At 39.8% G+C, this 18,360-nt stretch overlaps 1 protein-coding gene across 3 annotated transcripts in view; it reads left to right on the top strand.

Moving 5' to 3' along the window:
- The window catches only part of pde4a (phosphodiesterase 4A, cAMP-specific), a 174,142-nt gene that overhangs the window by 143,697 nt on the left and 12,085 nt on the right, over nucleotides 1-18,360 (top strand). For all 3 annotated transcript variants that reach the window (XM_062049831.1, XM_062049832.1, XM_062049833.1), the window contains 7 exons: nucleotides 853-946; nucleotides 4,456-4,619; nucleotides 4,687-4,785; nucleotides 9,685-9,849; nucleotides 9,927-10,026; nucleotides 16,889-17,043; nucleotides 17,455-17,577. In XM_062049831.1, the coding sequence (XP_061905815.1) occupies nucleotides 853-946; nucleotides 4,456-4,619; nucleotides 4,687-4,785; nucleotides 9,685-9,849; nucleotides 9,927-10,026; nucleotides 16,889-17,043; nucleotides 17,455-17,577 (900 nt within the window). The remainder of the gene's footprint in view (nucleotides 1-852; nucleotides 947-4,455; nucleotides 4,620-4,686; nucleotides 4,786-9,684; nucleotides 9,850-9,926; nucleotides 10,027-16,888; nucleotides 17,044-17,454; nucleotides 17,578-18,360) is intronic.

The following is an 18,360-nucleotide window of genomic DNA, read 5'->3' as shown; positions in this document are numbered from 1 at the left end:
GACTTTATTGACTGTAGACTTTATTGACTGTAGACTGTATTGACTGTAGACTGTACTGACTGTAGACTTTATTGACTGTAGACTGTATTGACTGTAGACTGTATTGACTGTAGACTGTACTGACTGTAGACTGTATTGACTGTAGACTTTATTGACTGTAGACTGTATTGACTGTAGACTGTATTGACTGTAGACTTTATTGACTGTAGACTGTATTGACTGTAGACTGTACTGACTGTAGACTGTATTGACTGTAGACTTTATTGACTGTAGACTGTATTGACTGTAGACTTTATTGACTGTAGACTGTATTGACTGTAGACTGTACTGACTGTAGACTGTATTGACTGTAGACTTTATTGACTGTAGACTGTATTGACTGTTGCCCAAAATACATTCTAAGAAAAAAGCAAAACACACAAATAGACTTCAAACTTTTTACTGAATGGGACACCCAAAATGTACATAAAAATAAAGAAAGTGGGAATTACAATATTAACTATGAACAATAAAAGAGTGAATATGAACATGGCTTCTGTTGTGGTGGGCTCCTTGTGAGCTCAGGGATGAAGCTGACATGTACATTTGCATCAACAACTCTAAAGGCAATGTTTGTTGGTCCCACAGTTCAAGAGGATGCTGAACATGTACATTTCAATCAACAACACCCGACTCTAAAGGCAATGTTTGTTGGTCCCACAGTTCAAGAGGATGCTGAACATGTACATTTGCATCAACAACACCCGACTGTAAAGGCAATGTTTGTTGGTCCCACAGTTCAAGAGGATGCTGAACATGTACATTTGCATCAACAACACCCGACTCTAAAGGCAATGTTTGTTGGTCCCACAGTTCAAGAGGATGCTGAACAGAGAGCTGTCCCACTTGTCAGAGATGAGTCGCTCAGGGAACCAGGTGTCAGAGTACATCTCCACTACCTTTCTAGGTAAGACCAACCTGCTTCACCTCACCCAGTGCTTCTCAACGTGTGGTGTGCGTACCACTAATCACTTGCTGAAAGTACAGTGTCTCATTTTCCTGTTACTCTTTACACTCTATGTAATGTTACAGTAGCCAAAACATATTAAATATAGAAGCCCTGTGCTTTGTTTTTAATGAATACTTGGCCTACTACGCTACCTATTATTGGGGGATCCCCAAATCTTGTTTATGTATACTATGTGTATATGTATGTATGTATGTATATGTACAGTATGTGTATATGTATGTATGTATATGTACAGTATGTGTATATGTATGTATGTATGTATGTATGTATATGTACACTATGTGTATATGTATGTATGTATATGTACTTGTATATGTACAGTATGTGTATATGTATGTATGTATATGTACACTATGTGTATATGTATGTATGTATATGTACTTGTATATGTACAGTATGTGTATATGTATGTATGTATATGTACACTATGTGTATATGTATGTATGTATATGTACTTGTATATGTACAGTATGTGTATATGTATGTATGTATATGTACACTATGTGTATATGTATGTATGTATGTATGTATATGTACACTATGTGTATATGTATGTATGTATATGTACTTGTATATGTACAGTATGTGTATATGTATGTATGTATATGTACACTATGTGTATATGTATGTATGTATATGTACTTGTATATGTACAGTATGTGTATATGTATGTATGTATATGTACACTATGTGTATATGTATGTATGTATATGTACTTGTATATGTACAGTATGTGTATATGTATGTATGTATATGTACACTATGTGTATATGTATGTATGTATGTATGTATATGTACACTATGTGTATATGTATGTATGTATATGTACACTATGTGTATATGTATGTATGTATATGTACTTGTATATGTACAGTATGTGTATATGTATGTATGTATATGTACACTATGTGTATATGTATGTATGTATGTATATGTACAGTATGTGTATATGTATGTATGTATATGTACACTATGTGTATATATATGTATGTATGTATATGTACAGTATGTGTATATGTATGTATGTATATGTACTTGTATATGTACACTATGTGTATATGTATGTATGTATATGTACAGTATGTGTATATGTATGTATGTATATGTACAGTATGTGTATATGTATGTATGTATATGTACACTATGTGTATATGTATGTATGTATATGTACAGTATGTGTATATGTATGTATGTATATGTACACTATGTGTATATGTATGTATGTATATGTACAGTATGTGTATATGTATGTATGTATATGTACTTGTATATGTACAGTATGTGTATATGTATGTATGTATATGTACACTATGTGTATATGTATGTATATATATATATGTACACTATGTGTATATGTATGTATGTATATGTACAGTATGTGTATATGTATGTATGTATATGTACACTATGTGTATATGTATGTATGTATATGTACAGTATGTGTATATGTATGTATGTATATGTACACTATGTGTATATGTATGTATGTATATGTACAGTATGTGTATATGTATGTATGTATATGTACTTGTATATGTACAGTATGTGTATATGTATGTATGTATATGTACACTATGTGTATATGTATGTATGTATATGTACAGTATGTGTATATGTATGTATGTATATGTACACTATGTGTATATGTATGTATGTATATGTACAGTATGTGTATATGTATGTATGTATGTATATGTACACTATGTGTATATGTATGTATGTATATGTACAGTATATATGTATGTATGTATATGTACTTGTATATGTACACTATGTGTATATGTATGTATGTATATGTACACTATGTGTATATGTATGTATGTATATGTACAGTATGTGTATATGTATGTATGTATATGTACACTATGTGTATATGTATGTATGTATATGTACACTATGTGTATATGTATGTATGTATATGTACACCATGTGTATATGTATGTATGTATGTATGTATGTATATGTACAGTATGTGTATATGTATGTATGTATATGTACAGTATGTCTATATGTATGTATGTATATGTACTTGTATATGTACACTATGTGCATATGTATGTATGTATATGTACAGTATGTGTATATGTATGTATGTATATGTACTTGTATATGTACACTTTGTGTATATGTATGTATGTATATGTACTTGTATATGTACACTATGTGTTTATGTATGTATGTATATGTACAGTATGTCTATATGTATGTATGTATATGTACTTGTATATGTACAGTATGTTTTATGTATGTATGTATGTATGTATATGTACTTGTATATGTACAGTATGTGTATATGTATGTATGTATATGTACTTGTATATGTACAGTATGTGTATATGTATGTATGTATATGTACTTGTATATGTACAGTATGTGTATATGTATGTATGTATATGTACTTGTATATGTACAGTATGTGTATATGTATGTTTGTACAATGAATGTGTGTGTGGATGTATGTACCATGAGTGTGTATGTATGAATGTGTGGATGAATGTACGGTGTGTGTGTGTGTGTGTGTGTGTATGTATGTGTCTGTGCGCATATATACCTATGTATGTACATATGTATGTATGTATTTATGTATGAATATACGTATGTATGTGCGTATATACATACATACAGCACAGGCTAAAAGTGTGGACACACATTCTCATTCAATTAGTTTATTTTTATTTTCATGACTATTTACATTGTAGATTGTCACATGAAAACTATGAATGAACACATGTGGAGTTATGTACTTAACAAACAAAATACCTGAAAACATGTTTTATATTCTAGTTTCTTCAAAATAGCCACCCTTTGCTCTGATTACTGCTTTGCACACTCTTGGCTTTCTCTCCATGGGCTTCAAGCACACCTGTGAAGTGAAATCCCTTTTAGGTGACTACATCTTGAAGCTCATGGAGAGAATGCCAAGAGTGTGCAAAGCAGTAATCAGCGCAAAGGGTGGCTATTTTGAAGAAACTAGAATATAAAACATGTTTTCAGGTATTTTGTTTGTTAAGTACATAACTCCACATGTGTTCATTCATAGTTTTCATGTGACATATATATATATATATATATATATATATATATATATATATATATATATATATATATATATATATATATATATATATATATATATATGTATGTATGTATGTATGTATGTATGTATGTATGTATGTATGTATGTATGTTTGCACGTACAATATTTGTCTCCCAGTGTGTGCGGGTGGTGGCAAAGTGTGCTCCAGTATTGTAATGTTGTCATAATGTTGCTACATGGAGAGCCAAGTGTTTTTGTGAGGTGGCACCTGGTTTTTGTGAGGTGGCACCTGGTTTTTGTGAGGTGGCACCTGGTTTTTGTGAGGTGGCACCTGGTTTTTGTGAGGTGGCACCTGGTGAACACCGTTTGAGAACCACGGCCCTAATCTAAGTCCCCCACCCGCTGTCAGACAAGCAGAACGAGGTGGAGATTCCGTCGCCGACGTTGAGGGAGCGAGAGAAGCCCATGTGTCACATCAGCGGGGTGCGGAAGCTCACGCACAGCTCCAGCCTTTCACACTCCACCTTGCCTCGCTTCGGCGTCAAGACGGAGCACGAGGACGCGCTAGCCAGAGTGAGTGTGATCAGGGAGGGGGAACACTAAGACTCCGTCTGACTGATGTGTCCTGCTGGGTCCTCAGGAGCTCAATGACTTGAACAAGTGGGGCCTTAATATATTTCGTGTGGCAGAGTTCTCCAACAACCGACCCCTCAGCTGCACCATGTTCGCCATCTTCCAGGTGAGAGATGCCTGATATCACTGCAAACTAGGCTTGTATAGTACACAGTACTAATCCATCAAAAACTAGGCTTGTATAGTACACAGTACTAATCCATCAAAAACTAGGCTTGTATAGTACACAGTACTAATCCATCAAAAACTAGGCTTGTATAGTACACAGTACTAATCCATCAAAAACTAGGCTTGTATAGTACACAGTACTAATCCATCAAAAACTAGGCTTGTATAGTACACAGTACTAATCCATCAAAAACTAGGCTTGTATAGTACACAGTACTAATCCATCAAAAACTAGGCTTGTATAGTACACAGTACTAATCCATCAAAAACTAGGCTTGTAGGTGTAAAAAGTCAAGATAAAGGTGAAGTTATAACACTGAAACACCCTCAGGAAGAGCTGCTTTAACACATGCAGCTAACATCCATCCACAGTGTTTTAGCTACTTCTAAATCACTAATCCTGGTCTCCATGGCGACAAATAAAGTAAGTTTCTTACAAGTATCATTATCACTGCAGGACGAGGAATAGCTAAACATGCTTCACTACACAGCGTAGGAGGATACAATAGCTCACCACCGTCACAATGTAAACAAACGCCATGGGTAGATCTACACCTGACATCCACTGTAATGATACCAAGTACAGGAGCGTATCTAGTCGATACTACTATGATTACATCGATACATTTTAGCATCACAAAATCTTCTTTCGTTTTTTTAAATGTATATTATGTTTGTAAAGTCAGTAAATATGTCCCTGGACACATGAGGACTTTGAATATGACCAATGTATGATCCTGTAACTACTTGGTATCACATCCATACCTAAATGTGTGGTATCATCCAAAACTAATGTCAAGTATCAAAGAAGAGAAGAATAAGTGATTATTACATTTGAACAGAAGTGTAGATAGAACATGTTAAAAGAGAAAATAAGCAGATATTAACAGTAAATGAACAAGTACATTAATAATCATTTTTTACAGTTTGTCCCTCATAATGTGTACAAAATAATAGGTGTATAAATGACACAATATGTTACTGCATACGACTAATTAGGAGTCTTTGTTTGTTTACTTACTACTAAAAGACAAGTTGTCTAGTATGTTCAACATTTTATTGAAGGACTAAATGACAATAATAAACATATGTTTCATGTACACTAACATTGTTTGTTTAAAAAAAAAGGCAATAATGCCATTTTTTGTGGTGCCCTTTATTTAGAAAAGTATCAAAGTATGGAAATACATTTATTAGGGGTGTGGGAAAAAATCGATTTGAATTTGAATCGCGATTCTCACGTTGTGCGATTCAGAATCGATTCTCATTTTTAAAAAATCGATTTTTTATTTTTTTAAATGTTATTTTATTTTTAAAAATTAATCAATCCAACAAAACAATACACAACAATACCATAACAATGCAATCCAGTTCCAAAAGCAAAGCCGAGCCAGCAACACTCAGAAGTGCAATAAACACAACAATTGAGAGGAGACACAAACACCACACACAACAATTGAGAGGAGACACAAACACCACACACAACAATTGAGAGGAGACACAAACACCACACACAACAATTGAGAGGAGACACAAACACCACACACAACAATTGAGAGGAGACACAAACACCACACACAACAATTGAGAGGAGACACAAACACCACACACAACAATTGAGAGGAGACACAAACACCACACACAACAATTGAGAGGAGACACAAACACCACACACAACAATTGAGAGGAGACACAAACACCACACACACAACAATTGAGAGGAGACACAAACACCACACACAACAATTGAGAGGAGACACAAACACCACACACAACAATTGAGAGGAGACACAAACACCACACACACAACAATTGAGAGGAGACACAAACACCACACACAACAATTGAGAGGAGACACAAACACCACACACAACAATTGAGAGGAGACACAAACACCACACACAACAATTGAGAGGAGACACAAACACCACACACACAACAATTGAGAGGAGACACAAACACCACACACACAACAATTGAGAGGAGACACAAACACCACACACAACAATTAAGAGGAGACACAAACACCACACACAACAATTGAGAGGAGACACAAACACCACACACAACAATTGAGAGGAGACACAAACACCACACACAACAATTGAGAGGAGACACAGACACCACACACAACAATTGAGAGGAGACACAAACACCACACACAACAATTGAGAGGAGACACAAACACCACACACAACAATTGAGAGGAGACACAAACACCACACACACAACAATTGAGAGGAGACACAAACACCACACACAACAATTAAGAGGAGACACAAACACCACACACAACAATTAAGAGGAGACACAAACACCACACACAACAATTGAGAGGAGACACAAACACCACACACAACAATTGAGAGGAGACACAAACACCACACACAACAATTGAGAGGAGACACAAACACCACACACAACAATTGAGAGGAGACACAAACACCACACACACAACAATTGAGAGGAGACACAAACACCACACACAACAATTGAGAGGAGACACAAACACCACACACAACAATTGAGAGGAGACACAAACACCACACACAACAATTGAGAGGAGACACAAACACCACACACAACAATTGAGAGGAGACACAAACACCACACACAACAATTGAGAGGAGACACAAACACCACACACAACAATTAAGAGGAGACACAAACACCACACACAACAATTGAGAGGAGACACAAACACCACACACAACAATTGAGAGGAGACACAAACACCACACACACAACAATTGAGAGGAGACACAAACACCACACACAACAATTAAGAGGAGACACAAACACCACACACAACAATTGAGAGGAGACACAAACACCACACACAACAATTGAGAGGAGACACAAACACCACACACAACAATTGAGAGGAGACACAAACACCACACACAACAATTGAGAGGAGACACAAACACCACACACAACAATTGAGAGGAGACACAAACACCACACACACAACAATTGAGAGGAGACACAAACACCACACACAACAATTGAGAGGAGACACAAACACCACACACAACAATTGAGAGGAGACACAAACACCACACACAACAATTGAGAGGAGACACAAACACCACACACAACAATTGAGAGGAGACACAAACACCACACACAACAATTGAGAGGAGACACAAACACCACACACAACAATTGAGAGGAGACACAAACACCACACACACAACAATTGAGAGGAGACACAAACACCACACACACAACAATTGAGAGGAGACACAAACACCACACACAACAATTAAGAGGAGACACAAACACCACACACAACAATTGAGAGGAGACACAAACACCACACACAACAATTGAGAGGAGACACAAACACCACACACAACAATTGAGAGGAGACACAGACACCACACACAACAATTGAGAGGAGACACAAACACCACACACAACAATTGAGAGGAGACACAAACACCACACACAACAATTAAGAGGAGACACAAACACCACACACAACAATTAAGAGGAGACACAAACACCACACACAACAATTGAGAGGAGACACAAACACCACACACAACAATTGAGAGGAGACACAAACACCACACACAACAATTGAGAGGAGACACAAACACCACACACAACAATTGAGAGGAGACACAAACACCACACACACAACAATTGAGAGGAGACACAAACACCACACACACAACAATTGAGAGGAGACACAAACACCACACACAACAATTAAGAGGAGACACAAACACCACACACAACAATTGAGAGGAGACACAAACACCACACACAACAATTGAGAGGAGACACAAACACCACACACACAACAATTGAGAGGAGACACAAACACCACACACAACAATTAAGAGGAGACACAAACACCACACACAACAATTGAGAGGAGACACAAACACCACACACAACAATTGAGAGGAGACACAAACACCACACACAACAATTGAGAGGAGACACAAACACCACACACAACAATTGAGAGGAGACACAAACACCACACACAACAATTGAGAGGAGACACAAACACCACACACACAACAATTGAGAGGAGACACAAACACCACACACAACAATTGAGAGGAGACACAAACACCACACACACAACAATTGAGAGGAGACACAAACACCACACACAACAATTGAGAGGAGACACAAACACCACACACACAACAATTGAGAGGAGACACAAACACCACACACAACAATTGAGAGGAGACACAAACACCACACACAACAATTGAGAGGAGACACAAACACCACACACACAACAATTGAGAGGAGACACAAACACCACACACAACAATTGAGAGGAGACACAAACACCACACACAACAATTGAGAGGAGACACAAACACCACACACAACAAAACAAAAGTAGTGAAACAAAAATGAATATTATCAACAACAGTATGAATATTAGTTACAATTTCAACATAGCAGTGATTACAAATCCCTCATTGACATTATCATTAGACATTAGACATAAAAAGAACAATAGTGTGACAGTGGCTTACACTTGCATGGCATCTCATAAGCTGGACAACACACTGTGTCCAATATTTGCACAAAGATAAAATAAGTCATATTTTTGCTTCATTTAATAGTTCAAATAATAGTTCACTTAATAGTTCAAACAAATGTACATTATTGCAATCAATCGTGACCCCAACGATCAATATTGAATGGAATCGTGGGACACCCAAAGATTCGCAGCACTAACATTTAGGTACCGGTACGTAAAAGTGGTATGGATTCCCAGGTGTTGGGATTTGGGCAGCCACAAAATGGGGGTGTGTCAACATGGCGACTAAGACCTGACTGACCAATCCAACAGGAGCGAGATCTGCTGAAGACCTTTGGGATCCCGGTGGATACGTTCGTCACCTACGTGATGACGCTGGAGGACCATTACCATGCCAACGTGGCCTACCACAACAGCCTGCACGCTGCAGATGTCACTCAGTCCACACACGTGCTGCTGTCCACGCCCGCTCTCGATGTAAACCTTCTACTTTTCTGTCACGTGACCGCGTTCGGGTTATATTGAACTGCTCACTCACTTGGATGTTGTTTCAGGCCGTCTTCACAGATCTGGAGATTTTGGCTGCGTTGTTTGCTGCCGCCATCCACGATGTGGACCATCCGGGAGTGTCCAACCAGTTCCTCATCAACACCAGTGAGTGGACACACACACACACACACACACACACACACACACACACACACACACACACACAGCAAAGAGGAAGATAGCAGCAATGTAGCGTGATGCAGCAGCAGCAGCATTTTAAAGGCAGGTTGTTGTTCAGTGGTGGCACAAAGATTGCTAACAAGATGCAGATATTACAGGCATTTGGGGAAGAAACAGCTCTAACTTTGATCATCTATTCCAGGGGTCACCAACGCGGGCACCAGGTAGCCCGTAAGGACCAGATGAGTAGCCCGCTGGCCTGTTCTAAAAATAGCTCAAATAGCAGCACTTACCAGTGAGCTGCCTCTATTTTTTAAATTGTATTTATTTACTAGCAAGCTGGTCTCACTTTGCCCGACATTTTTAATTCTAAGAGAGACAAAACTCAAATAGAATTTGAAAATCCAAGAAAATATTTTAAAGACTTGGTCTTCACTTGTTTAAATAAATTCATTATTTTTTTTACTTTGCTTCTTATAACTTTCAGAAAGACAATTTTAGAGAAAAAATACAACCTTAAAAATGATTTTAGAATTTTTAAACACATATACCTTTTTACCTTTTAAATTCCTTCCTCTTCTTTCCTGACCATTTAAATCAATGTAAAAAAGTTTTTAAAAAAAATGTTTTATTGTAAAGAATAATAAATACATTTTAATTTAATTCTTCATTTTAGCTTCTGTTTTTTCGACAAAGAATATTTGTAAAATATTTCTTCAAACGTATTATGATTAAAATTCAAAAAAATTATTCTGGCAAATCTAGAAAATCTGTAGAATCAAATTTGAATCTTATTTCAAAGTCTTTTGAATTTCTTTTAACATTTTTGTTCTGGAAAATCTAGAAGAAATAATGATTTGTCTTTGTTAGAAATATAGCTTGGTCCAATTTGTTATATATTCTAACGAAGTGCAGATTGGATTTTAACCTATTTAAAACATGTCATTAAAATTCTAAAATTAAGTTAATCAGGAAAAATTACTAATGATGTTCCATAAATTATTTTTTTTATTTTTTCAAAAAGATTCAAATTAGCTAGTTTTTCTCTTCTTTTTTTCGGTTGAATTTTGAATTTTAAAGAGTCGAAATTGAAGATAAACTATGTTTCAAAATTTAATTGTCTTTTTTTTTTGTGTTTTCTCTTTCAATTAAGTGTAAATATCATTAATTATTAATAATAACATAGAGTTAAAGGTCAATTGAGCAAATTGGCTATTTCTGGCAATTTATTGAAGTGTGTATCAAACTGGTAGCCCTTCGCATTAATCACTACCCAAGAAGTAGCTCTTGCTTTCAAAAAGGTTGGTGACTCCTGCTCTATTCAATCCCTGGAGAGACTCTTTATACATCATGTGATGTCTTGTAATGACATTGGAATGAAAAAAAAAACATTCATTTCTTATAAGTATGTATTTTTATTTTTTATTTTTTTATTCAGTACTAAAACTGGACAATAACTAGATGAGTCACTTCCTATAGGAATGGTGTGTGAATGCTGAAGTTGAAGTGCAATGCTGACAGAATGTAGCATGAATGGAAGAAGACTTTCAATGTTGAAGACTTTCAATTTCCAGGAAAACTGTCATTTGGTTTGGAACTTGGGAAAGTGTTAGTTTGAATGTCCAGGATGAGTGGAATGTCTTTGAATAGGTTGAAAAATGTCCCATTGACTTCAATGGGAACTTCCTGGAAATTTGGGAATTTGGGGAAAAGCGGAATTAAAGAAAAAAAAGAAGATTAGGAGCATGAATTTCCTGAATGAGCTGAATTGGTTGGTGTTGGAATTGTTTACATGGGGCAAGAAATGTTGAAGTAGTAACATTTTGAATTGAGAAATGGTATTACAGAATTTTGGGAAAACCGGGAATTTTCCCAGTTCAAAAAACAACTTTGTTTTTTGTCCTGGTTAAGAGGAATGTTTGGACGGTGGAACGGTTGAAGTGGGTTGACAAATGTGGGAGACGTAGTCAACAGAAAAAAGGGTGAAAATAGAGTTTGGGAAACCGAGAATTCTGGAAATTACTGGAATTTTTTTTGAGCTTGGGAAAATGCTAGTTTGAATGTCCATGATGAGTGGAATATGTTGAAGGTGGAATAGTTTGAATAGGTTGTAAAATGTGGAAATGGTGGAAGTTTGAAAAATGGCCAATTCAATGTCCCGGAAAACTGGGAATTCTGGGAAATTTTAAGCTGAACCGTTTGAAGTTGGAATGCTTTGAATCGCATGAAAAATGTGAAAGTAGAGAGAGACAACATCTGGAGGAGAAGAAGAAGAAGAAGAAGAAGAAGAAATAGATGAAGTGTCCTTGAGCAGGACACTTCACCCGGTGCCACTCACACTGGTGAATGAATGAGGAATGATAAGTGGTGGTCGGAGGGGACGTAGGTGAATGAATGATGAATGAATGATAGGTGGTGGTCGGAGGGGACGTAGGTGAATGAATGATGAATGATAGGTGGTGGTCGGAGGGGCTGTAGGTGAATGAATGATGAATGAATGATAGGTGGTGGTCGGAGGGGACGTAGGTGAATGAATGATGAATGAATGATAGGTGGTGGTCGGAGGGGACGTAGGTGAATGAATGATGAATGATAGGTGGTGGTCGGAGGGGCTGTAGGTGAATGAATGATGAATGATAGGTGGTGGTTGGAGGGGCCGTAGGTGAATGAATGATGAATGAATGATAGGTGGTGGTCATAGGGGCCGTAGGTGAATGAATGAGGAATGATAGGTGGTGGTCGGAGGGGCCGTAGGTGAATGAATGATGAATGATAGGTGGTGGTCGGAGGGGCTGTAGGTGAATGAATGATGAATGATAGGTGGTGGTTGGAGGGGCTGTAGGTGAATGAATGATGAATGATAGGTGGTGGTCGGAGGGGACGTAGGTGAATGAATGATGAATGAATGATAGGTGGTGGTCGGAGGGGCTGTAGGTGAATGAATGATGAATGAATGATAGGTGGTGGTCGGAGGGGACGTAGGTGAATGAATGATGAATGAATGATAGGTGGTGGTCGGAGGGGCTGTAGGTGAATGAATGATGAATGAATGATAGGTGGTGGTCGGAGGGGACGTAGGTGAATGAATGATGAATGATAGGTGGTGGTTGGAGGGGCTGTAGGTGAATGAATGATGAATGATAGGTGGTGGTTGGAGGGGCCGTAGGTGAATGAATGATGAATGAATGATAGGTGGTGGTCATAGGGGCCGTAGGTGAATGAATGAGGAATGATAGGTGGTGGTCGGAGGGGCCGTAGGTGAATGAATGATGAATGATAGGTGGTGGTCGGAGGGGCTGTAGGTGAATGAATGATGAATGATAGGTGGTGGTTGGAGGGGCTGTAGGTGAATGAATGATGAATGATAGGTGGTGGTTGGAGGGGCCGTAGGTGAATGAATGATGAATGAATGATAGGTGGTGGTCATAGGGGCCGTAGGTGAATGAATGAGGAATGATAGGTGGTGGTCGGAGGGGCTGTAGGTGAATGAATGATGAATGATAGGTGGTGGTCGGAGGGGCTGTAGGTGAATGAATGATGAATGATAGGTGGTGGTCGGAGGGGCTGTAGGTGAATGAATGATGAATGATAGGTGGTGGTCGGAGGGGCTGTAGGTGAATGAATGATGAATGAATGATAGGTGGTGGTCGGAGGGGCCGTAGGTGAATGAATGAATGATGAATGATAGGTGGTGGTCGGAGGGGCTGTAGGTGAGTGAATGATGAATGATAGGTGGTGGTCGGAGGGGCTGTAGGTGAATGAATGAATGATGAATGATAGGTGGTGGTCGGAGGGGCTGTAGGTGAATGAATGAATGATGAATGATAGGTGGTGGTCATAGGGGCCGTAGGTGAATGAATGAGGAATGATAGGTGGTGGTCGGAGGGGCCGTAGGTGAATGAATGATGAATGATAGGTGGTGGTCGGAGGGGCTGTAGGTGAATGAATGATGAATGATAGGTGGTGGTCGGAGGGGCTGTAGGTGAATGAATGATGAATGATAGGTGGTGGTCGGAGGGGCTGTAGGTGAATGAATGATGAATGAATGATAGGTGGTGGTCGGAGGGGCCGTAGGTGAATGAATGAATGATGAATGATAGGTGGTGGTCGGAGGGGCTGTAGGTGAGTGAATGATGAATGATAGGTGGTGGTCGGAGGGGACGTAGGTGAATGAATGATGAATGATAGGTGGTGGTTGGAGGGGCTGTAGGTGAATGAATGATGAATGATAGGTGGTGGTTGGAGGGGCCGTAGGTGAATGAATGATGAATGAATGATAGGTGGTGGTCATAGGGGCCGTAGGTGAATGAATGAGGAATGATAGGTGGTGGTCGGAGGGGCCGTAGGTGAATGAATGATGAATGATAGGTGGTGGTCGGAGGGGCTGTAGGTGAATGAATGATGAATGATAGGTGGTGGTTGGAGGGGCCGTAGGTGAATGAATGATGAATGAATGATAGGTGGTGGTCATAGGGGCCGTAGGTGAATGAATGAGGAATGATAGGTGGTGGTCGGAGGGGCTGTAGGTGAATGAATGATGAATGATAGGTGGTGGTCGGAGGGGCTGTAGGTGAATGAATGATGAATGATAGGTGGTGGTCGGAGGGGCTGTAGGTGAATGAATGATGAATGATAGGTGGTGGTCGGAGGGGCTGTAGGTGAATGAATGATGAATGAATGATAGGTGGTGGTCGGAGGGGCCGTAGGTGAATGAATGAATGATGAATGATAGGTGGTGGTCGGAGGGGCTGTAGGTGAGTGAATGATGAATGATAGGTGGTGGTCGGAGGGGGTGTAGGTGAATGAATGATGAATGATAGGTGGTGGTCGGAGGGGCTGTAGGTGAATGAATGAATGATGAATGATAGGTGGTGGTCGGAGGGGCTGTAGGTGAATGAATGAATGATGAATGATAGGTGGTGGTCATAGGGGCCGTAGGTGAATGAATGAGGAATGATAGGTGGTGGTCGGAGGGGCCGTAGGTGAATGAATGATGAATGATAGGTGGTGGTCGGAGGGGCTGTAGGTGAATGAATGATGAATGATAGGTGGTGGTCGGAGGGGCTGTAGGTGAATGAATGATGAATGATAGGTGGTGGTCGGAGGGGCTGTAGGTGAATGAATGATGAATGAATGATAGGTGGTGGTCGGAGGGGCCGTAGGTGAATGAATGAATGATGAATGATAGGTGGTGGTTGGAGGGGCTGTAGGTGAGTGAATGATGAATGATAGGTGGTGGTCGGAGGGGCTGTAGGTGAATGAATGATGAATGATAGGTGGTGGTCGGAGGGGCTGTAGGTGAATGAATGATGAATGATAGGTGGTGGTTGGAGGGGCCGTAGGTGAATGAATGATGAATGAATGATAGGTGGTGGTCATAGGGGCCGTAGGTGAATGAATGAGGAATGATAGGTGGTGGTCGGAGGGGCTGTAGGTGAATAAATGATGAATGATAGGTGGTGGTCGGAGGGGCTGTAGGTGAATGAATGATGAATGATAGGTGGTGGTCGGAGGGGCTGTAGGTGAATGAATGATGAATGATAGGTGGTGGTCGGAGGGGCTGTAGGTGAATGAATGATGAATGAATGATAGGTGGTGGTCGGAGGGGCCGTAGGTGAATGAATGAATGATGAATGATAGGTGGTGGTTGGAGGGGCTGTAGGTGAGTGAATGATGAATGATAGGTGGTGGTCGGAGGGGCTGTAGGTGAATGAATGATGAATGATAGGTGGTGGTCGGAGGGGCTGTAGGTGAATGAATGAATGATGAATGATAGGTGGTGGTCGGAGGGGCCGTAGGTGAATGAATGATGAATGAATGATAGGTGGTGGTCGGAGGGGCCGTAGGTGAATGAATGATGAATGAATGATAGGTGGTGGTCGGAGGGGCTGTAGGTGAATGAATGAATGATGAATGATAGGTGGTGGTCGGAGGGGCCGTAGGTGAATGAATGATGAATGAATGATAGGTGGTGGTCGGAGGGGCCGTAGGTGAATGAATGATGAATGAATGATAGGTGGTGGTCGGAGGGGCTGTAGGTGAATGAATGAATGATGAATGATAGGTGGTGGTCGGAGGGGCCATAGGTGAATGAATGATGAATGAATGATAGGTGGTGGTCGGAGGGGCCGTAGGTGAATGAATGAATGATGAATGATAGGTGGTGGTCGGAGGGGCTGTAGGTGAGTGAATGATGAATGATAGGTGGTGGTCGGAGGGGCTGTAGGTGAATGAATGATGAATGATAGGTGGTGGTCGGAGGGGCTGTAGGTGAATGAATGAATGATGAATGATAGGTGGTGGTCGGAGGGGCCGTAGGTGAATGAATGATGAATTATCATGGACGCCCCTGCTTATTTCAGCAAGACAATGCCAAGCCAGGTGTTACAACAGCGTAGTAAAAGAGTGTGGGTACTAGACTGGCCTGCCTGTAGTCCAGACATTGCAAATGTGTGGCAGCTAAAATATGAGAAGGGAGACTGTTGAACAACTTAAGCTGTACATCAAGCAAGAATGGGAAAGAATTCCACTTGAAAAATGTGTCTCCTCACTTCCCAAATCTTTACTGAGTGTTGTTAAAAGGAAAGGCCATGTAACACACTGGTAAACATGCCTAAGTTCATGATTATTTGTGAACATGAAATATCTTGTCTTTGCAGTCTATTCAATTGAATATAAGTTGAAAAGGATTTGTTGTATTCTCTTTTTATTTAGCATTTACACAACGTGACAACTTCACTGCTTTTGTACTTTGTATGAATGAGATTCTTGTAATCTTCACTGATTGGCTGGAGCAAATCACATGATTTTACACTCATGATCCTGGTAATTCTGTGCCTGTTTGCAGACTCAGAACTCGCCCTGATGTACAACGACGAGTCGGTGCTGGAGAACCACCACCTGGCTGTGGGCTTCAAGCTGCTCCACGAGGACAACTGTGACATCTTCCAGAACCTCAGCAAGAGGCAGAGACAAAGCTTGAGGAAACTGGTCATTGACCTGGTGAGTTGGACCTCAACTTCTCATTTACCCTCAATGAACTGAAACTGGTCATTGACATGGTGAGTTGGACCTCAACTTCTCATTTACCCTCAATGAACTGAAACTGGTCATTGACATGGTGAGTTGGACCTCAACTTCTCATTTACCCTCAATGAACTGAAACTGGTCATTGACATGGTGAGTTGGACCTCAACTTCTCATTTACCCTCAATGAACTGAAACTGGTCATTGACATGGTGAGTTGGACCTCAACTTCTCATTTACCCTCAATGAACTGAAACTGGTCATTGACATGGTGAGTTGGACTCTTATTAGACCTCAGCTTCTCATTTACCCTCAATGAACTGAAACTGGTCATTGACATGGTGAGTTGGACCTCAACTTCTCATTTACCCTCAATGCCGACTGCAGGTTCTGGCCACGGACATGTCCAAACACATGAGCCTGCTGGCAGACCTCAAGACCATGGTTGAGACCAAGAAGGTGACCAGCTCGGGGGTTCTGCTGCTAGACCACTACACAGATCGGATACAGGTGAGATGAGGAGGAAACATCTAGAATTTGAAAAACTAGAATTTGTAAATTGAAGCAAATTTCCCCATAAGAAACAATGTAAACATGAATAATTGGTTCCAGCCTCAACACAAATCCATATTTCAGTAAAAGTTTAAACACAATATGAGGCCTTACCAGTACTGCATGTTAGCAAACAAGTAACCAGTACTGCATGTTAGCAAACAAGTAACCAGTACTGCATGTTGGCAAACAAGTAACCAGTACTGCATGTTAGCAAACAAGTAACTTGTACTGCATGTTAGCAAACAAGTAACCTGTACTGCATGTTGGCAAACAAGTAACCAGTACTGCATGTTAGCAAACAAGTAACCAGTACTGCATGTTGGCAAACAAGTAACCAGTACTGCATGTTAGCAAACAAGTAACCAGTACTGCATGTTAGCAAACAAGTAACCAGTACTGCATGTTAGCAAACAAGTAACCAGTACTGCATGTTGGCAAACAAGTAACCAGTACTGCATGTTAGCAAACAAGTAACCAGTACTGCATGTTAGCAAACAAGTAACCAGTACTGCATGTTGGCAAACAAGTAACCAGTACTGCATGTTAGCAAACAAGTAACCAGTACTGCATGTTAGCAAACAAGTAACCAGTACTGCATGTTGGCAAACAAGTAACCAGTACTGCATGTTAGCAAACAAGTAACCAGTACTGCATGTTGGCAAACAAGTAACCAGTACTGCATGTTGGCAAACAAGTAACCAGTACTGCATGTTGGCAAACAAGTAACCAGTACTGCAT

This window comes from Entelurus aequoreus, linkage group LG06, assembly GCF_033978785.1.
Source record: "Entelurus aequoreus isolate RoL-2023_Sb linkage group LG06, RoL_Eaeq_v1.1, whole genome shotgun sequence".
In the NCBI taxonomy this organism is placed as follows: domain Eukaryota; kingdom Metazoa; phylum Chordata; class Actinopteri; order Syngnathiformes; family Syngnathidae; genus Entelurus; species Entelurus aequoreus.
Note: the sequence above shows the minus strand (reverse complement) of the source record. Positions and strands in the feature narration are given on the sequence as shown.